Consider the following 22,417-nt stretch of genomic DNA (forward strand, 5'->3'; position numbering starts at 1 on the left):
ATAATTACAATTCCTTTATTTTCTGCTTTGACATGAATGCAATGAAATGGCAAATCATGATTTGGAGTTTGGCAGTTATCTGATGACATCCGTCCTAGAGTAGCCCATAATATTTTCCTTACAAACCAAATGTTGTGTTTTTTTGTTTTGTTTGTCCCAACACCTTTTAAAATTATTTACTGTACAATAATGCGTTTGCCCCCCCCCAGAAACAACTTTCAACGATTTGTGAATACAATAATACATTTTCAATAGCATATTTTTCATCTCTCGGTGTCAGTACACCCTTCTTGCCCTATCACACTGTCATTTCAACCCTCTCAAGGCTATCAGGAAAATAAAATTTTCACATGTGAAAGCCACATAAATAACACATTTAATGCTCTGTATGCCTGACCATAAGAAGCCCATTTCAAAACATACCACGGACAACATACAGACACACTCTCACAACACACACACACACACACACACACAGCAGGGTCAGAAACCCAGAACATTGTGAAGACAGGTCATACATTACTCAGCCAGGTTTGTACATGCATCTATTCCTTGAGCGCGCACTGGCTATTTGGAGAGCTACGGACATGGCACTTTGATAAAAGGGTCATTCTGCAGGCTTTGCGGGGGCTGTGTACTGTGAAGGATTGGATTTTCACATGAATGCTTGCACTCTCGGGCTGCCCGTCCTCTTCTTCATCCACACTAAGATAACCTTTGAATGGCAGATCTCAATTTCTGATTGCTGTCTGATTATCTATTCACCTTCAGCTATATTGACAGGGCACACTGCTATTGAGAAGTGTGTCAGAATGAGAGTGGTCAGAATTCAGATTTGGGGTACAGGAGTGGATATTTTCTTAGTCACTTCAGTAGTGAGGAAAAATAATTAATTGCTTATAAAAAGCAATGTAATAAATTAATCACTTAATGGCATAGTTCACCTAAAAAAATGAAAACTCTGGCATCGTTTATTTGCCCTCATGTTGTTCCAAACCTTTATAACTTTCTTTCGTCTGAGGAAGACAAAATATATTTTGAATTAGTGTGTGTGTGCTCCACAGGAGAAAGAAGGTCATTCAGGTTTGGAACGACATGAGGGTGAGCAAATGATGACACAATTTTCAGTTTTATTGAACCGTTCCGTTAAAATAAACTGATAAATTATTATTTTGTTACAGCCTCCCGTAAAATCTTACACTCAAAGAACTGAATTGTCCAATCAAATCAAGTCACCTTTATTTCTATAACGCTTTATACAATACAGATTTAGTCAAAACAGCTTTACAAAGATACACAGGTAACTAGCAGAATCAATTATGGAAACTCAGGGACACAATTCAGATACTGCTGTAAAGACAATAGTGTGATTTTTTAGCTCAAGTCAATTCAGTGTCGGTTTAGTTCATTGTGAAGTTAATCAGCTGTAAGCAGTTCTACAAAAGGTAGAAACAAAAAACTAGTGTAACCAGTTTTGAAACTAAAACCAAAAGTCGGCATCGTAGTGTGGTATTGTACAGCTGGAAATGCACTGAAAACAAGAAGCAAATAGGATGCAATATTAAGCTGAGGAATCTAGACAGAGCCCAATTAGAGAGATATAGTTAGGATGGGACCTGCGGTGTGTGTGTGTGGAGGGGGTGGAACTGATGGGGGAAGGGTGCCCAATGCCAACCTGAGACATTTTGATATCCACACTTGGATTCACAGGCATACATTACTCCACTGGCAGACTAATACGCTTCCACACACATGCATAAACACACACAATTGGTCATTGCAGGCAACATGATCTGGGTGGCAACACAGTCAACACTGTGCATGGTGTTATGACGCATCCTGTCTAGTGCAATCACCTTTGTCGCAATGAGAACCACAAGCCAATAGCATCCTGCTATCCTCCAAAACATGTTACGGGAATATTCGTCGTGTTTCTGACAAATGCATTTTCAAAATAGTTTGGTTTTGTCAATATAACACTTCCAATGAGTCGAAGGGTATGTCTGACATAAATCGTCAACGGTTTTTCAACCTGAAATTGTAAGTAAGCTATGAATATATTACATCCCTTGATCATGGCACAGTGCCAGCCAGTCTGCAAGCAGAATAGAGATTTGATGAGGTCATGTGATTTAGTAGCTGTTTGCTTCATGGAGAGAGCTGCACTTGTCCATATTGTAGCAGCTAATATCACAACAGCCCTCCGTCGGTGTCCATGGCAACGGGCGACAGAAAATGAAAGGAGGAAATTAAATCATGCTGTCATGGGGGTGCATGCATTAATTTTGCATAAAGAGTAGATGATATGTGGACGCCTGGGCTTGCCTTTGTTCAGTGCCAGTGTCTGGTACACATCCAAATATGACAAAGCCCAAACCAAAAACTTGGGTTTAAAAGCAGTTCAAAAGAAAAATAAATACTAAATATTAATCATTGTCAACATAAAAGTAAATTTGACTGTTGGAAAAAGGGTTCTTTCAGAGGATTTTTTTTTCAACAGAAGATCAATCAAATATTATGGATGTACAATATAAAAACTATAAAAAGACATTGATTTCTTTACTATTTTGTCTAAATTAAATTAAAACAAAGAAATAAAATAAAATGTTTTAAATGTGAATTTATGCATCCCTTCGGTGCAAAAATGGATATTACATATTGATAAAAAAATGAATAAATGTACCTTTGCTGTTATCTAACTTTATCTAAATGTAAAAATATTAAAACTGATAAATGAAACAATTATATAATAAAAAATTATAATAAATTGTCTAAAAAATTGAATTACACTGTACACTTCTGAAGAGGAACGATTATCTCTGAAATTAACATTTTTAATATCCCTAGTATATGTACAACATTTTACAAAAGAGGTCCAAGTTATTGCACTAGGTGAAGTGCTACTGGCTACACATTTACATAAATAAAATGTACATATTACCTTCCAGCATATTGCACTGAACATAGTGAGTTTGGGTTCTTTATAGAGTCTGTATACTGGTGTTAAGTTGATAAAGGCCACAACGGAACGTCTGAACGGATGTTCTCGTAACATGCATGAGCCATTACTTGTAGCCTATAGACAATCATTTTGATGGGTAACATTGACTGACATTATGCAGGTACATTTCTCTGGAAGATTTTTCAAGGGCTCTGTGTTGCAATGCTCACAGTTCAGAGCATATTGCATATAACAGAAATAAAGGTCCAATGCCACGATATTGCTCCTTCAAGATGATCCGAGCTGATACTTGTGAAAAAAGCCCCGACATACACTTTCAATATGTGCATAAAACATACTTCAGCCTGAATGCAACATAACGAGTTTATTATTTGCTCAAACCTCAACAAGGAGCCTCAGCACAATAATCTTCGACTTTTTGCCTTACATATCCAGGCGTCGAGGGACACAGTGACAGCTGTTCATCACAGCGACAGTAATACAAGACATTCCTCTCTCTCCACACCATCAGTTTATCAAGCCTGGACATTGATTTATTCATAACCATCAGTATGCATAATTTGTCCAAATTACAGCGAGGAAATATTGACAGAAGATAAATAAAGATAAACTGAGGCACTGTGGACAGTGTCAGACACAGCTGATTTCTGACCAACCTGTTTCAAACAACAATACCCAAAGACATCAGCTTAAAGTCATCTGCCAGAATATATTCGCAATTTAAGGATAAAAGCACTGACACCTTACTCATCTCCACCTGCATTAAATACCAATACAGACAAAATGTCAAACTGTAAAATATCTTGGCTACCTAAAGCCTGCATTTCCAGGCTGAAGGCAGTGCTGACAGCAGCTATCAGCTGCTGCATGACAAACAGATCATGCAAATGACCTCTGATGGATTCAGAAGTGGGAATCTTACAGTCTATCTGTCCATACCCGTGCTATGTGGAAATGAGATTTTAATTCGACCAGACCACCTGATAACGACAAAACACTGACCGGGGGTCTGAGAAGCTGCCATCAAAGAAACATGTATATATTAGGTACCATCTCATGATCCATCACTTCACCAGTTTTTGCATCTTCCCAGCTGCCTATAAGGCAGAGCTTGGATCTCATCAATAATGCAATGAAACATCATGTTTATGCAATTCACACAATGATAGAGCACTAGTACATGATAGTGATTGTAGCCACATACAAGCACACAACAGCCTGTGCCCACTCAAAAGCATAACAAGCCAGTTATTTAGGTTAAAGCACATATATCACCCCTCAACAACAGCAGGAGACTCGAGAGTGTAAAAAGGCAATATATACTCACCTTTTGATTCGGTTTTATGCAGGTTCTTATCGCTTCATGGTAGCACAGCACACAGGACAAATAACTGTAGTGCCATGGTGATATGCAAATTAATGGATCGCGCTGAATACAAGGACATTTATTATTCATAAATTACTCATGTTTATGCAAATTAGGTTACACAGCCCTACTCAAATAGGAGGTTGGTAATTTATTCTGTCTTGCTTCATAAGCTTCTGTGGCTTTTTTGTTTTTTTTTAAAGGCAAAAAAAGGAACGTCATCCACAGATTTTTATCAAAAGCTTTTATTTTTTGCGTAAAAATAAAGTCAGTCATTTAACAGTGTTTAAACATTTAAACCAAAATCGTAGGACAACTCGAGCACCTTCATAATGTAACATTAATGCTGCAAAATAAAAACTGGGTAAAAACAAATGAGAATGTGTTATAGCAAGCAATTGGCGCCCCCATGTGGTCACCCGAGAGAACCCGTGTTGCACCTGTCCCGTTATGATCGTGTAAACACGATTATATTTACACTACATAATCTACTAAAAACACACTTAAGTCCCAGAATTGTATGTTTGAAAGCCGTTGTGGGCTCCTAGGGCCACAGATCTTCTCAAAACAGTGTTAACCTCCTTTTCAAATTGATGAAGAAGTTTAAAGTCGCAGAATCCTCTGTACAGTAACCCGGTAGCCAGTGTTTTCATAGCCTCCTTCATTTGCCACAGTGAGGGTACAGTGGCCGTGTGTAAGTCACCGTTGAGCTCAGCCGTGACCACCACCGGGTCGAGTTTCGGGACGTCCAGATCCGTTAGTTCGTCGCGTTCATCGCTAGACTGGTCCGTTATGCTCTCGTCGTCAGATTGTTGGGTAACTTGATCAGACGCACTTCTGTCCTCGGTTTGGTCGCTTTGAGGACTTTCTGAACACTGTTCGAACTGGAACGTCTCTCGTACAACTTTCTCACGGGTTTTAAATCGGTTGAGCCAGTCTGCGCTTGCGCGAAAGCTACCGAAGCCCATCATCCTAGCCAACCGAGTCGCTTCTGAACGAATCATCTGATCTGTAATAATCCCGTTCTCTCGAGAATGATCGATCCATCTCCAAAGCGCGGCTTCAAGCTGTCGCGTCTCTGTAGATGTGAAATCCATCCTTGGAACCGATTGTGCCACCGTCTTATTATCAGAAGATCGATTATTTCGGCCGATCCGGAACATCGCTCGTACGATTCCTTCTCGTGTTTTAAAGCGGCTGAACCACTCGGTGTTCGCTCTGAAGTTACGGAAACCCACAGTCCTGGCCAACCGAGCCGCTTTTGAACGAATCGTCGATTCATCTACGCTGATGCCGCTCTCACGAGAATGATCGATCCATCGCCACAGTGCAGCTTCGATTCGATGCGTCTTTTTGGCTGTAAGGTTGCTTTTAGGCTCCGCCGCTTTGTTATCGTTACCGGATTTGGGCTCTTTTGGTGCGTCTCCCGTTTTTCGGTCGACCTGGAACATCTTTCGTATTACCGTCTCCCGTGTTTTGAAGCGTGCCAACCATTCTGTGCTCGCACTGAAATGACAGAGGCCCATTTCTGTAGCCACCAGAGTCGCTTTTTTACGAATCGTTGAATCATCTACTGCAATTCCGTTCTCACGAGAAGTATCGATCCACCTCCAGAGTGCAGCTTCTAACGTTACACGAGGCGTCTTAGACTTGGTATTTTTAATATTCCTTTTCCGGAGCCAGATGCAAAGCAGCGGCCCTGAGATGTTTAGCAGACACGCTGCAGCTCTTTGGGACATTGGAGGAAGCTGGTCATATTTCTCGAGTATACGCTTTCTTTCCTCAATTGATCTGCGGAAATATTTCCTCGTGGCCATGTTTATGCTCTCTCAGAAGCGATGGGGATTTGAACTCTGGCGGTGATTCTTTTAAGTTGGATCTTTTCAGTGAATCAGTTGAACCGGTTCGGTCAGAATGATTCGGACATGAATCAGACTTAATCGAGCAGTGCTGACATTTGACAAATAAAACTAAAACGTGTGTATGGCGTGACTATATGAGCGTTCTATTAACACGAATACGAATCATTCACTGTTTATAATTGTATTTGTTCCAATTCTGTTATTACAGCAATTATTCATGTCTTAAAAACAAAAGTCATTAAGAAACAAAATATGATTTGAAAAAAAGACCTTTATAAAACGCTCAAACTGGTCCTTTTAGTGGGTGGGAAGACAAGCCTTGGCACATACTCTGGTTCTGGAAGGCCACTGTCCCACAGAGATCCAAACAAGTTCCAAAACGCCTGACTGGAAGTTTCTAGTAATCCTGGAGACCTTGATTAGCTGGTTCAGGTGTGTTTACTTAAGGTTGGAGCTAAACTGAACTAAATTCGACACCCCGGTGCATGAAGTAAAACAATTGCTGAATTGTATATGATCTGGATCTTTAAAACAAACTATTCTAAAGAGCCGATTCACAGAAATGAGTCAGACTCGTGAGTGGGGAACACAATCGACATCATCCGAAAGCGACTAAAAGGTGGCGTGACTCGTACGCGACGCGTTCTCGCGCATGTCTACTGTTGAAACCGTGGTTGAAACAAAGATCAATAGTTGAATCTTTTAAAACCATTTAATATTTGTACGACCATCCTTGATACACAATCGGAGCGTCACAGTGTGCCCAAGAGGGGTGAGACAGAAATATTTCATCCTTAGGATAAACTATTTTTAATTAAATCTGAAAAAAAAAAATATCGCCTTCATTAACTGCCTCGGCAGTGCAGTGCACTGACTTAAATACTAGTAATTCTTAAATATATGTAGACTTTTTATTATGTGCAACGTCATATTATATATATATCATAACTCGTCTGCTACCTACTGGACTTGTGCACGAGAGCTGCGGTTTGTCAAAATGCACGTATCTGGTGTTTAATCATAGTTGTATTGTTCTGTCCCTAGCTTTATATTCAACATGTATCACAACAGCTCTCAGAAGAAATTCTGGATTTACGATAAAGAGGAATCCTTAGATAAATTAAGATTAGAAGCTAATCGGAAGTTCTGCTCAAAAGGCTTGTCCAGTGGGAAGGTAAGTGACAACGGCAGGAATTCTCTTTATACACTTATTTTACATGCAAGTCTACAAAATATTCTATCTATCTATCTATCTATCTATCTATCTGTTTTTCAGCCTGGAATAAATGAATCCATGTTTCTTGATGAACAAGAAGAGGAAGCTCTCTTCAGACACTATGAGAAGAGATTGCTAGACTTCTGTGCCATATTCAAGCCTGCTATGGCTAAATCTGTTGTGGTAATAAATGCCACTTTTATCAGTTAAAGATGGGATCATCTAGTGTGCCGTTCTGGCTTTTTGTATTTTAAAACCAGTATATGTTTTTCAGGGCACAGCTTGTATGTATTTTCGAAGATTCTATTTGAACAACTCTTTGATGGAGTATCACCCTCGGACGATAATGTAAGTGTACCGAGCTGAAGGAGTTATAAGATCATGGCTTATTAGAGATTTTTCATTTCTGACCTTCACGCCCCACTTTTGCAGGTTGACATGTGCGTATCTCTCCTGTAAAGTGGAAGAGTTTAATGTGTCCGGCACTCAGTTTGTGGGGAACCTTCAGGAGAGCCCAGCAGGACAGGAGAGGGCTCTAGAACAGATTCTGGAGTACGAGCTGCTGCTTATCCAGCAGCTTAATTTTCATCTGGTTCACAATCCTTATCGGCCCTTGGAGGGCTTCCTGATTGACCTGAAGGTGAGTCTAAAGCCTGGTTGTAGACAGTCCCACCCCAAATGCATGCCCTTGGTTGGGGCTGCTCAAACATTTTTAAAATGTGCTAACTGTAGATTAAGTCAATTGAAGTGCATGGTTTCTGTATTCTCAGACGAGATACCCATTGTTAGAGAACCCAGAGATGCTGAGAAAGAGTGCAGAAGACTTTCTCAACAGAGCAGCAATGACAGATGCTGGACTCCTCTTTTCTCCATCTCAGATCGCCCTTACTGCCGTCCTTAACGGTGCTGCACGTGCTGGCCTCAAGATGGAGGCGTAGGTTTCTCCTTCAGCATTCAGAGATTCGAAAAGTTGAGACGGCAGGACGTAAAAAAATATTTTCTTTGACATTTACAGATATCTGACCGAATGCATGGGGCTTAAGGGGGATAAAGAGACCCTCTCAAAGATGTATGAGTCTATGAGACGCAAGTATTTTTCTTTTCTTTTTTTAACTGTTAAAATGTCACTAGATAAGAGATGAATAACGTCATAAATGGTCTCAGATATTCAGTGGGTAAATCTGATAAATGGTGGCCAGGAACTTCAAAGTTATTTTATGAGGTTTATCTCCTAAAAGATCAATTTTGCTATGAAATGCCATTTTGAAGACTAAAGGCGGCTGAATGTGACTGAATTATATTTCCAATCACCATAAAAACCTTTTGATCTAAAGACTTGAATGGCCAACAGACTCTGACAGTTCATGTGAGACTGGAGTAATGGCTGCTAAAATTTCACAGGAGTAAATTACATTATCAAGTATATTAAATAAATTTATTTTAAAGTATTACTGTTTGGCTCCATTTTTGATTCAATAATTGCAGCCTCGGTGTGTGACTTCTTTCAAAACTATAGAAGAAAAAAAACATACCAATGTAGTGCATATCCATACATCAGAAGTTTTGATTTGCTCTTGTTGTGCATTATAGTAACTTATTGGGCAAACCAGTTATTTGGAAGCTTGCTGTGTTAAGGGCAACTTTGGTCATCAAAGATTTTGCTATTGGTTAATTAAGGATATAAATCTACTATGTAGACCATGATATTGTGTCTGTTTTCATTATAGGAATAACAAGTCTTGTTAAAGCATACAAGCTTCCCAAAGCTGAGGAGGTCAATACCAAGCCATAAGAAATTTCAAGCACTTTCAGAAGGCTACGGCATTGTAATGCCTACATGCTATAGCTCAGCTTGTTCTTCACTCTATTTAGACAGGATTTCTAGCTCACAACAGTTATAAAAGTCTATGGAATTATTTCTTTTGAGGCTGCGGTTAAACAACAACCTGACACGGACAAAAACTGATCTATAACTACACAGTTTTGAGCTACATTGATGCACTAGTTTACATGCTTTGATGTGTGTGAGATTGATGGGTCACCAAAGACAGTTATTAAATGAATGTAGTCTTCAGATGATAAGTTTATGGTTCGGATGCTTTCCTCTGTCCATGTCCTTCAGGAAAAGAAAACATGGATATGAAGATGATGATCACGTCGTGAAAAGGCAGATGGTGGTTGAGGAAGTACGTTAAAGCCATAAGAAATTTCAAGCACTTTCAGAAGGCTACGGCATTGTAATGCCTACATGCTATAGCTCAGCTTGTTCTTCACTCTATTTAGACAGGATTTCTAGCTCACAACAGTTATAAAAGTCTATGGAATTATTTATTTTGAGGCTGCGGTTAAACAACAACCTGACACGGACAAAAACTGATCTATAACTACACAGTTTTGAGCTACATTGATGCACTAGTTTACATGCTTTGATGTGTGTGAGATTGATGGGTCACCAAAGACAGTTATTAAATGAATGTAGTCTTCAGATGATAAGTTTATGGTTCAGATGCTTTCCTCTGTCCATGTCCTTCAGGAAAAGAAAACATGGATATGAAGATGATGATCACGTCGTGAAAAGGCAGATGGTGGTTGAGGAAGTACGTTTATTTGAAGATTATTTGTTCCTCAAATGCACATCCTCTGGCTACTGCTTGAAGCTTATGGATTTTCTGTTTTGCAGGAGTGGACTGATGAGGATTTGGATGCATTGTGACAGTGAAATTGCTTTTAAATTGGCAACATCCTCTGAACAGGTTGAGTGATTTTTTTTGACACTTGCCATAACTGACAGAGGATGCACTTTTCAAACTGGATTGTAAATATTTCAGCAAAATGTCACCTAAAGCTTTTTCTTCTGTGAAAATAAAACCCTTATTTTTTATTATTAATATAATTGTTGGGTTATTGTATTAACACAATATTACCACAAGCATGGAGCATTTACGCAGCTTTTAAAAAAAAAAGAAATAAATGCTTGTCAGCAAGGATGCATTACATTGATCAAAAGTGACAGTAAAGACATTTGTTACAAATGATTTGTTGACTCTACTGTTCTTCTGACCTTTTCATCAAAGAATCCTGAAAAAAAGTATCACAGGTTCCACATAAATATTACACAGCACAACTGCTTTCAACTGATAATGACTACGTTTACATGGACATCAGTAATCTAATTATTTACCTTATTCTAAATAAGACAATATTATGGTGTTTACATGAGTTGCTTTTAGAATATTCCTTTCATGGTCCCGTTTTACTTGTTATAGTATATAGATCGATTAATGGCACACGTCATTACGTCACCACACGACGCCATCCGACGTCCCCTTCGGAATTTCACGCATAAACATATATATTACGTGATAATGCCATGTACAGTTTTGGGTGTTTCATTTTTAATTTTATGAAAGCTTCAAGTGCAGTTAATTATTTGTACGTGCATACAGATGATGGTGGTGTTGAAGCTCTCTTATTTTCCGTCAAATAGTTGACCACTGCCGTGTGTGTATCCTGTCGCAAAATGCGCCGAAAAGTCCTACACAGCGGTAATAATGTGATTAAGGTGTTTACATGTCTATACTGCATTTCAGTAATGCGACTAAAATAGGAATACTCCACATGTCTGAATTCGATTAGTGTTTACTTCGATTATGACTTTAGCCGGATTAAGGTAAGCAAAAATCTGTTTACATGGTAGATTCTTAATCGGAGTAACGTTATTGTCTTAATCGTATTAAAATCGGAGTATTGTTGTCCATGTAAACGTACTGAATGAAATGTTTCTTGAGCAGCAAATCAGCATATTAGAATGATTTCTGAAGGATCATGTGACACGGAAGACCAATGATGCTGAAAATTGAGTTGTCAACGCAGAAATAAATTACATTTTAAAATAGAAGTTATTTAAAATTTTTATAATTTCACAATATTAGATTTTTTATTAATGTCTTTCAAAAATGCTATTAAAAATCTTGCCGACCCCAAGCTTTTGAATGGTAGTTAAAATCCACAGGATGAGCATAAACTACCAGCAACTTCAATCACTGCTGTAACACTTTTTTCAGCCTTCAAGTAATCATTCAACAGATGTCTTACAGTACACATTAGATTACAGGGTCAGTCTCCCTACAGAAAAGCGGGGTTAAAGGGATGTTCTGGGTTATGCTCAAGTGACACATCACAGATGCTGTTGATAACCATAATAATGGTTCTTTATTCAAAATCAAGAACTGAAAACAGAGACAAACACTAGAATATTTTTAGAGGAGCACAACAGCCGTCTTATTTTCAAAAGCTGTTTTCACGAGCTGATCTGAGACAGTCAGTACTTTATAAAACATGTTTAATAAGTGCATGCATTCCTGATACAATCTTTACTATTATAGATTTTACTGCTGTAAACATTTTTTTACCTTAAACTTTTCTCCTGAGAACATGTCTGGCTTTGAATTTGTCTCAGGGAAGACTGAACCAATCAAACATATTGTACAATATGGAAAACAAATCAGGTTACCTCAAATTATATACTCATGATTCCAGCAAGAGAATTTATTGTTTTGATATAAAATAATCATACTCTCTGAGGATGATAAAAAGAAAAACTAAATCCAGTCTAACTAAATGGAACAGGGAAAAGGACAAAGAACACTAGTCTGAGCACATTTTTCATATTCATAGCCATGTAAATCAGTTACAAATTACAGTATAAAAAGCATTTTAGCTCATAATCCAGTTATAGAGAAGAATCGTTGCGGCCTTGTGTCGGTTCAGTTTCAGATCAAGCAGATGAAGAGATACACTTTGGCAACCTGTATTTAAAAAACATCATTCTGTCGACTTGATGGGTCATTCGTTCGACCCGTCTTGTTAGATTGATATGTACCCAAGATACGGAGAGCAGTCAAACCGAACGATCTGGTCGTGTGATTAGAAAGTCATTGGTGTTGGACTTGGCAGTCCAGCCGTTTTGTTTTCTGCTGTAGTTTGCATAGTTCTCGTGGCACAGACAATGAGGTGGAGGAAAAGGTAGGATGGAAGATATGGGGAGGGTGGGAGTTTGCATGGGGATGAGGGTGGAGCATGCTGGGGTCCCATTGGCTACTCCATGGAGACGGAGACAAACTGACAGACAAAATGACAGAGGAGGAACTACCTGTTGCTGTTGGACATGGCATAGTGCGCCTGTTTCTGCTGGAGGAGCTCAGTGATGGCCAGCAGCTTTTTCAGCACGTGCTGTGAAGAACAGAAAGAGCCAACAAACAATGATTGCATTATAATCTTCACCTGCTGGGTTAAAAAATGGCACAGCAAAGCCAAAGGAAATGCATTTTTTTGTCTCGTTTTCTCAAGGTCACCTGTGAGGTAATCTTGTGATGCCGACAGTCATTTTCTGATCCTCTGGTTGTTCACTGACAAGCTGCGCAAAAAAATGCGAATATGAACGTGGTTTTGTGCAGCTCGTCAGTGAACAACGGCTCTGTGTAGTTAATGCTGCTCAATGTGAAAGCACGCACGTGATGGAGATTTACCGCTGATTACAGAACCGGCTTTACTGATAAGATGCGCGTTAAATATTGCATGCGATTTATCGTGCAGCCCTAATTAAAATATTTTTTAAAAAATTCTTATGCAGTAAATCATTAATGAGTGAAGCTAATATTCAGCTATTAAAACTGGAATCCTAAATTTAAATTTAATTATAATTGTTTTCAATTATTTTTTATCACACAGCTCTTTGGAATACGTGATTCTGACTGGCCAATCGAAACATTCTGTGGTCACACAAATATTTGTTTAATGACCGCTATATATATTTGAAGATTATCTCTGGTAACCAATTTACTATGGTATATGGCTATGCTAGTTTTATTGTCCCTGGTAACTGCTTCACTATATAGCCATGCAATGTTCCCTCTAATCCCTTTTTTTTTAATCATGTAGAACAGTTCTTTATATTACAATAATAGGCCTATAATAATATAATATGAAAATTATCCCTTTTTGAGGTCAATTATTAGGTTTATATAATATAATTAGTGCTGTCAAATGATTAATCACGATTAATCACACGTAAAATAAAAAAAATTGTTTACATGATGTGTGTGTACTGTGTGTGTATGTGTATATATATATATACACACACACACACACACACACACACACACACACACAGACTATCTCACAGAAGTGAGTACAACCCTCACATTTTTGTAAATATTTTATTATCTTTTCATGTGACAACACTGAAGAAATGACACTTTGCTACAATGTAAAGTAGTGAGTGTACAGCTTGTATAACAGTGTAAATTTGCTGTCCCCTCAAAATAACTCAACACACAGCCATTAATGTCTAAACCGCTGGCCAAAGTGAGTACACTCCTAAGTGAAAATGTCCAAATTGGGCCCAATTAGCCATTTTCTCTCCCCGGTGTCATGTGACTCATTAGTGTTACAAGGTCTCAGGTGTGAATGGGGAGCAGGTGTGTTAAATTAGGTGTTATCGCTCTCACTCTCTCATACTGTTCACTGGAAGTTCAACATGGCACCTCATGGCAAAAAAAACTCTCTGAGGATCTGAAAAAAAGAATTGTTGCTCTACATAAAGATGGCATAGGCTATAAGAAGATTGCCAAGACCCTGAAACTGAGCTGCAGCATGGTGGCCAAGACCATACAGTGGTTTAACAAGACAGGTTCCACTCAGAACAGGCCTCGCCATGGTCGACCAAAAAAGTTGAGTGCACGTGCTCAGCATCATATCCAGAGGTTGTGTTTGGGAAATAGACGTATGAGTGCTGCCAGCATTGCTGCAGAGGTTAAAGGGGGACCTAAACCCTACTGAGCATCTGAGGGGCATCCTCAAACGGAAGGTGGAGGAGCGCAAGGTCTCTAACATCCACCAGTTCCGTGATGTCATCATGGAGGAGTGGAAGAGGACTCCATTGACAACCTGTGAAGCTCTGGTGAACTACATGTCCAAGAGGGTTAAGGCAGTGCTGGAAAATAATGGTGGGCGCACAAAATATTGACACTTTGGTTAATTTGGACATTTTCACTTAGGGGTGTACTTATTTTTATGGCCAGTGGTTTAGACATTAATGGCAAAAATACACACATATAGTATATATTTAAAAAATATTTACATGTATATATTTATATTTATTGATAAATATATTTAATATATAAACATACAATTTTTCTTAAATATTTACATGTATGTGCATTTATATATACATAATAAATATACACAGTACACACATATATTATGTAAATAAAAACTTTTATAATGGATGTGATTAATTGTTTGACAGCACTAAATATAATATAATAAAAACAAATCGAAGCATTTAAACTGACCGAATAGTATAGAAAACAAAGCGTTTATAATGAGATCTGTAAGCTAAATATTTTTTAAAAACATGAACGTGAACTATATAGTTATCCAAACATCCCTATGTAGTAGAGTTTGCACACTACTACACCTGTTTGTGTGCACATGCTACTCTTTCTATGAAACCATAAACTGCATTCACAGGTTCTTAATCTATAGCGTGCCAACTCTATAGCGGTTTGTGTGTGTCCTGTGCATGGCATATTATTTCTTCTGCGCAGTAGCTTAGAGGGAATATTGTAGCCATGCTAGTTTTGTGTCTCTGAAGACTGCATTTCTTTCATCTTTTGAAATAAAACAATTTCAGCTAAAAGCAATACTATATGATAAGTAACTGTGTAATAAGCAGGTAATGAACCGTCAGTTCATACATTCATGTCAGTGTCCTGATCACTCTGTCAGGGTTTGTTTTGCGCTAATGACCGGCTGAATGCATATTATGTCTATATATATGTCCCACCATCATGTATCAAAAGAGAGACGCATACCTGCTGTGCTCCTCTCTCATTGCTGAGGGTGCGGAGTTCGTCAGAATGACTAGCACAGATCTCATGCAGGGCAGCAAGGTCACGGGACAAATCAGTCCTAAAGTGCTCGGTAGATTCCGGGAGATCAGGAACATTCTGGAGAAACAGCACAGGGAGAATGTTATAGGAAAGCTACTTTACACAGAGCTCATAAACTGAGCCGCAGGCAACCCATGCTGCTTTAAAAATGGATACTGTGCAGTTTACCCCCAGCTCATCCAGAAACATGATCATCCTTTGTTTGTTGTTCTTGATGAAAGGATTCACCCCCTCCATGTAGGGCTCCTGCAACACAAACACATCACGACAAATGCATCTCAACATTAGCATTCACAGGACTCTTTGACGTCTATTCAGAGTAGCTCATTTTCTAACACAGCGTGAAAATCCAAACACCTTAGCACCGAATTCCACCAGGTTGGCCAAGTTCTGCACAGACTTTGCTACCAGGGTAAGTGTTCGACCTGCTGTGGAGGATGGAGGGTCTGCAAAGACAAGACACATTTTCATTACAGTTAATATCAGACTAAACAAGTTGAGGTACCAATATTCATTTCATTGTGTACACTTTCTTTAGATATGGCTTTTACACAAAAAAGTTCTTAAAATTCAATATTTTTTATGTCATGTCACATTAGTTATGGTTTGGTAATGTAGTCTGTTATTAATTAACTTGTCAACTTCTATATAGTCTTTGCAATCTATGAAGTTTTTAGAATTCTGTGGTGAACAGAAAAAAGAAAAAAAGAAATCTTACTGACTCCAAATGTTTGAACCTAAAAATCTAAAAATGGACAACATATTTGTTAAAACTTTAAAAAAAAAAAATAATAATTCTTTGGTGAATATAAAATAAAAAAAAACTCAATTTTCTAAATAAAATTCTATAAATAAAATTGATCAATTTAATGCATCCTTCCTTAAAGTACTGAAAAACGTTTGAACAAAAAGAAATCTCAAAATACATAAACATCAATAAATTTGAACACTTCTAAACAACTTTATATATACTTAAATCTGATATCCAGAAGTAAGACACTGAGTATACTTAAAGCTGCAGTCCGCAAGTTTTGCCTCTTTGTCGCCATCTCTGTTTGAAAACCTGGAATTGCAGCTGTGCGCGGAATTATCTAGCTTGCGTGGGTTGTGAGTCGGCACGGCTCCAGCGCGGATGAATCTAATGTTCTGAAGAGTATGTGTGGCAGTCAGTCACCGCACCGGTGTGGATATTTACTGTACCTCGCAATCACAGATTCTAGCCTACGTCTTGGAATATGACCCAAATAAGTATTTTCACCGTATATTGCCATCTGAACAAGTAACACGTCTGCCACGTTTGTTCTGACCAACTGAGGAAAAAAGCATTATCATAAACCTCGCTAGCAATGGTGATTAAATCTAAAGATCGGTTAGCTCATATCACATCAAACCATTCAAATGATTATTATTGTTATACTTTACTCTCAAATGATTAATGTTAACAACATCAGCATTGGTGACTATGAGTATAGTGTGTATTAGCATGTAGATTTCAATTTCTGCAGTCTAATCTAATTGTCATACTCTTCGAATTTCATATTAAGAAAGTCTTTTAACCCAAAAAGCAAATTATGCTCCCTTCGAACTGGTTTTCTTTAAAATACAAATCTTGTGTAATCCCATGCTATCTGTAATCAGAAACACATTTAAAACTGGAATATAATTTAATTTCATTCACACGTGTTGCATAATCACATAATCCTTTATGGATTACAATCCGCCATCAAAATGATACATTTAATTATTCCAGCTGCTGTGAGAAAAGGCTATAAACGATCCGCCACCTGCAGGACCCTCAAATGCGATAGCCTACTAGCCGGGACAACTTCTTTATGTTTACAGACGTGATGTAATGCTGGGCCATGCTGGAATTTCCCGCGAAAACCTACCCGTACCACTCAAATTAGAAAACATTATTATAAGATAACCGTTGTGAATCAGGCTAAAGTAAGGCGATAGTTTTGAACACTGGCTGGTTATGTACTTGCTCAAATATTGATTTCGGGTCATTTTTAACCAAAAAAAATTACGGACTGCAGCTTTAAGTATTAACTTCTTTTACAACTTAAATACATTTCTCTTTGTCCTTGACAAACACTGACAATTTACTGCAGTGTTATTTTTGTCTTGCATTTATCCAACAGTATATGTAGATCGCTTTCAAATTAAATTACAATTTTATTAAAATTAATTAAAAATACATTACTATTCATTATATTTTTATGCTCTTATGATCTGACATTTTTGTTAGAAAGATTTTTAAAACCCTTCATTAACAAAAAAAACTTTTTTCCCCAAATATTTTATTCCAGCTAAATATAAAATGTACAACAAATCCACTTTCGTATAAAAATACGAAAGGCTGTTGACTTTGCCTCACTATGACATGTTTATGCCTTTTACACATTTGGACCGTTAAGTGCTCTTCTATCAGACTGAAGCTCTAACAGGTGCAGAATGAAATATTTGAGTGGGTACTTGACCCAAGTATGTTGAATCTTAAAAAAAAAGTGCTTGTGTGCAAGCTGTGCACTCACCAGCAATGATGTTGAACATTCTGGGGTTGAGAATGGCAGGGCAGATGAGCCTTAGGAAGACAAAACCACTGGAGGACAGAGACAAACACATTTTGGCACTTTGCAAGATGTTGCTCTGTAAACACATGCAAATGTAGCTTGACAATATGTTACCTCACAACTCGGGTTCTCATTGTAGTGTTGGTAGGCCATTTCTGCTGCACAGACTTCTGAAGACAGCCATAAATGTACCTCAGGGTCCTTAGACAAGGAGGAAACAGACAAACTATGAATACTAAGGCTGTATAAACAGCGTTGTACCATAAATAAGTGTATAATCAATTCAGCACAATATGGACAGGAAGGTAATATAGTGGGGATGCACTGATATAAAAATCTGGTCTTTATGATAAGCTGATATTATTTTCTTATAATAATTATTCAGTTAAGCGCGGATATTATTTTGTAATGGCTGATGACCAATAATAAGCTAATGTTACAAATGTATACTACTATGCCTAAAATAAAATAAAAAAAACATAATATTCAAGTATATTTAATTATATTACTGTTTTCTTTTTTTGGAAAGAAATTAATTATTTTATTCAGAAAGGATGCATTAATTTGAACAGAAGTGTCAGTAAAGATATGCAAGTTACACGAGATTTATATTTCAAATAAATGCAAAAAAAAAAAAAAGTCTCATTGATATGTAATTTGAGCTCCAAATCAGCGTATTAGAATAATTTCTGAAGGGTCATGTGGCACTGGAGTAATACTGGAGCTACGGCTTCTGAAAATGTAGCTTTACCATAACAGGAATAAACTACATTAAGATATATTGAAACAGAAACAGTTATTTTAAATTGTAATGCTATTTCACAATATTACAGTTTTTACTGTATTTTTGATCAAATAAACTCAGCCTTATATAGCATAATAGACTTCTCTCAAAACAAAACAAAAATTTCCAATCCCAAACATTTTATCTTATTAACATAAGAACATTTTTATTCAAGAAATAGTGCTCTTAAAAGGTTAAACCTTTATAATATTCTTGCACCGTCCTTCGAAATGAGCACTAGATGATGGTAAGAGTAACTGAAAATCTAACAATTAAATACCAAATCTTGACCTAGAAATATACAATATTTACCCGCCAAAATAATAAAAATACAATTAATATAAAGCTGCTTTAAACCGATACATTTTTGCATTCCTACTGTATATAAACATTGTAATGACACTTGTGATGCCATGGCAATATATGGATTAGTATAGGTAGTGTGGTTCCACATTTCTAAGGTTGTACTACAAAGCAGTAATGCGGATATGGTGGTGTGCTATCATGCTTACGGGGGCAAGATCTCAGCAGCCATAAATATCTTCTCCACCAGCTCCGACAGGATGTTGAGTAAGTGAGCTAGATTCAGGTTAACATCCTCATTCTTCTCTAGTTTAGATGGGTTCAGCTATGGAGGGAGACCAGAAAACATACCACATGAGGGAAAAGGATTCTGACTGCCAGTTCAGTTTATTCACTATTCAACAGAAACCTGACAAAAGCCAATTTGCACAAGGCTTTAGAGAGAACATCATGTTGATGGATTTGCCTCAGAAACACTAAACACAACACATCAGAACAAGGACATGAGAACATTTACAGATCTGATTAGCCTGATGTTAACAGTGCGATGTTTTTGTCCACTGAACAACATCGTTCTATTTAGTTCCATTACCTCACAGGACTGCTTGCTCTCCATGACCTTCAGTATGGTGTCTTTGAGGGCGTGATGGACGAAAGGAGTGGCTGTGGCCTTCATGTACTGCTCCATCAAAGTACTGGCCAGAGTAGTGGCCCGAAATAGAGTCGTAGCTTCATCTGCAACCCCAAAACAAGAAACCACATTGTAAGGATTTTCATGATAAACAATGGACGATAAAAAAAAAAAAAAAAAGTCATGTCCGAAACATTTCATAATTATTTTCTATACATTTTTATTATTATTATTGTTATTAATAGCAATAAATTAACATTATACTAATCATTCAATGTATACTGAACAGTCTTAACATTTCATAATTCAGAAGAAAATGTATAATAAAAGGAAAATACTGGTAACACTTTATTTTAAGGTGTCCTTGTTACACGTTACATGTACTAACTATTATAATAGCACTTAATTATCCATTATTACATGCAAGTAACCCTAAGCCAAAACCTAACCATATAGTAAGTACATGTTAATTAAGTTAATTAATTATAACTGTGGATTATCTTTAACATGTTATCCACAAGTATCCTTTATACTTAAAAAGTATAATTACACTGTAACAAGGACACCTTAAAATAAAGCGTAACCAAAATACTTCATTATAATTACACTACCATTCAAAAGGTTCTGTTTGGTAAGATTTGTAAAAATTATCTTGAAAAAAGGCTCACTAAGGGCTCACATTATTTTCTAAAAAATATAGTCCAAAATAACTGCTTTTTTTGGAATATATTTTAAAATGTAATTTATTTATATTATTTCCTTCAGAAATCATTCTAATACGCCGATTTGCTGCTTAAGAAATATTTCTTCTTAAGACAATCTACTAACATTTCATCATACTGGAGGAAGTGGTTGAAAGGAAAAGATTTAATCGGTTAACTAAGGTTTTCTTTTTTCTTCTCTTTCTCCTTATTGAGACTGAATATAAAAGCAATGTATAGTAATGTTATGCCATATATATATAGTTTGAAGGCCCAAAAAGAGGAACAACTCTTAGACCATTTTTGACTCTTAATCCATAAGATGTCAGACATGTAAATCTTTAACATAACTTTGTATGGCAGAACCTGATTGAAATCTAAATACTCATGCATGCAGTATAAGTTGTACTTGGTGACTGATGTATGTCTATGTTATATGTTGTTTTTTGGGATGTGTTCATTTATTTCTGTATTTGTTTGGAAAAATAAAAAAGTAAAAAAAAAACATATTTTTTGTTATATTATAACGGTTATATTTTTCAGGATTCACTGATGAATCGAAATGTGAAGTATAAATCTTCTGTAAAATTATTAATGTCTTTATTTAAATTTTTTCTGAATTTAATGCATCATTGCGAAGTAAAAGTATGTCGTCTTTCCAAAAAAAAACAAAAAAAAACTCTTCCTGCAGAGTCAAGTCACAATCTAATTAATATTCATGAGCCACATTTTCATCATGATTGAGTTTGTAAATTCATCCACATACCAAATTGAGTCAATACTACTAATACTGGTATCGTGACAGCTCTTCTCTGAACACACTGCACATTTTCAAGATGATGTCTGATTACTCAGTCTATTAAATAAACAATTAGTCATTGCGTGAAAAGAGGGACTATATAAAAAGCACAAACAAAACTGTCAAAGCTTTGTTCTGTAGCTAAAATATGATGAACAAGCCTGAGGCCTCAGTGTAGCTGTGACATCTGTTTGCTGTCGAATACAGAACTGTGAATAATACAAAGAGAGAGCCCTACCCTCCATATTAATTTCTCTGTCATTCAACGTCCTCAGTAACGGAGCTTCGGCTCGGTTTGAAGGCCCAAAAAGAGGAACAACTCTTAGACCATTTTTGACTCTTAATCCATAAGATGTCAGACATGTAAATCTTTAACATAACTTTGTATGGCAGAACCTGATTGAAATCTAAATACTCATGCATGCAGTATAAGTTGTACTTGGTGACTGATGTATGTCTATGTTATATGTTGTTTTTTGGGATGTGTTCATTTATTTCTGTATTTGTTTGGAAAAATAAAAAAGTAAAAAAAAAACATATTTTTTGTTATATTATAGTTTGAAGGCCCAAAAAGAGGAACAACTCTTAGACCATTTTTGACTCTTAATCCATAAGATGTCAGACATGTAAATCTTTAACATAACTTTGTATGGCAGAACCTGATTGAAATCTAAATACTCATGAATGCAGTATAAGTTGTACTTGGTGACTGATGTATGTCTATGTTATATGTTGTTTTTTGGGATGTGTTCATTTATTGCTGTATTTGTTTGGAAAAATAAAAAAGTAAAAAAAAAACATATTTTTTGTTATATTATAACGGTTATATTTTTCAGGATTCACTGATGAATCGAAATGTGAAGTATAAATCTTCTGTAAAATTATTAATGTCTTTATTTAAATTTTTTCTGAATTTAATGCATCATTGCGAAGTAAAAGTATGTCGTCTTTCCAAAAAAAAACAAAAAAAAACTCTTCCTGCAGAGTCAAGTCACAATCTAATTAATATTCATGAGCCACATTTTCATCATGATTGAGTTTGTAAATTCATCCACATACCAAATTGAGTCAATACTACTAATACTGGTATCGTGACAGCTCTTCTCTGAACACACTGCACATTTTCAAGATGATGTCTGATTACTCAGTCTATTAAATAAACAATTAGTCATTGCGTGAAAAGAGGGACTGTATAAAAAGCACAAACAAAACTGTCAAAGCTTTGTTCTGTAGCTAAAATATGATGAACAAGCCTGAGGCCT

At 36.8% G+C, this 22,417-nt stretch overlaps 3 protein-coding genes across 3 annotated transcripts in view; 1 reads left to right on the plus strand and 2 right to left on the minus strand.

Annotated features, from left to right (window-relative positions):
* Positions 1–4,601: 4,601 nt before the first annotated feature.
* Positions 4,602–6,576, minus strand: LOC107557437 (uncharacterized). The gene is made up of 2 exons (XM_016240854.1): positions 6,521–6,576; positions 4,602–6,278 (listed from the first exon to the last, which is right to left on the minus strand). Exon 2 carries the CDS (start codon positions 6,143–6,145, stop codon positions 4,832–4,834), a length of 1,314 nt encoding a protein of 437 aa, XP_016096340.1. The 5' UTR covers positions 6,146–6,278; positions 6,521–6,576; the 3' UTR covers positions 4,602–4,831.
* Positions 6,577–6,698: 122 nt separating this feature from the next.
* On the plus strand, positions 6,699–10,347 carry LOC107557438 (cyclin-H). The gene is made up of 9 exons (XM_016240855.1): positions 6,699–6,962; positions 7,235–7,364; positions 7,467–7,589; positions 7,681–7,754; positions 7,839–8,046; positions 8,177–8,340; positions 8,422–8,475; positions 9,529–9,592; positions 10,087–10,347. The coding sequence occupies exons 2-9, from the start codon at positions 7,248–7,250 to the stop codon at positions 10,117–10,119; spliced, it is 837 nt and encodes a 278-aa protein (XP_016096341.1). The 5' UTR covers positions 6,699–6,962; positions 7,235–7,247; the 3' UTR covers positions 10,120–10,347.
* Positions 10,348–11,526: 1,179 nt separating this feature from the next.
* Positions 11,527–22,417, minus strand: part of rasa1a (RAS p21 protein activator (GTPase activating protein) 1a) — a 63,805-nt gene continuing 52,914 nt past the window's right edge. The window contains exons 18-25 of the mRNA XM_016240857.1: positions 19,617–19,759; positions 19,234–19,349; positions 18,052–18,138; positions 17,899–17,966; positions 15,719–15,807; positions 15,530–15,607; positions 15,284–15,418; positions 11,527–12,638 (exon numbers count right to left, since the gene is read on the minus strand). Coding sequence (XP_016096343.1) covers positions 12,555–12,638; positions 15,284–15,418; positions 15,530–15,607; positions 15,719–15,807; positions 17,899–17,966; positions 18,052–18,138; positions 19,234–19,349; positions 19,617–19,759 — 800 coding nt within the window. The 3' untranslated portion in view covers positions 11,527–12,554. The remainder of the gene's footprint in view (positions 12,639–15,283; positions 15,419–15,529; positions 15,608–15,718; positions 15,808–17,898; positions 17,967–18,051; positions 18,139–19,233; positions 19,350–19,616; positions 19,760–22,417) is intronic.

Source organism: Sinocyclocheilus grahami, unplaced genomic scaffold, assembly GCF_001515645.1.
Source record: "Sinocyclocheilus grahami isolate Dianchi unplaced genomic scaffold, SAMN03320097.WGS_v1.1 scaffold602.1, whole genome shotgun sequence".
Classification (NCBI taxonomy): domain Eukaryota; kingdom Metazoa; phylum Chordata; class Actinopteri; order Cypriniformes; family Cyprinidae; genus Sinocyclocheilus; species Sinocyclocheilus grahami.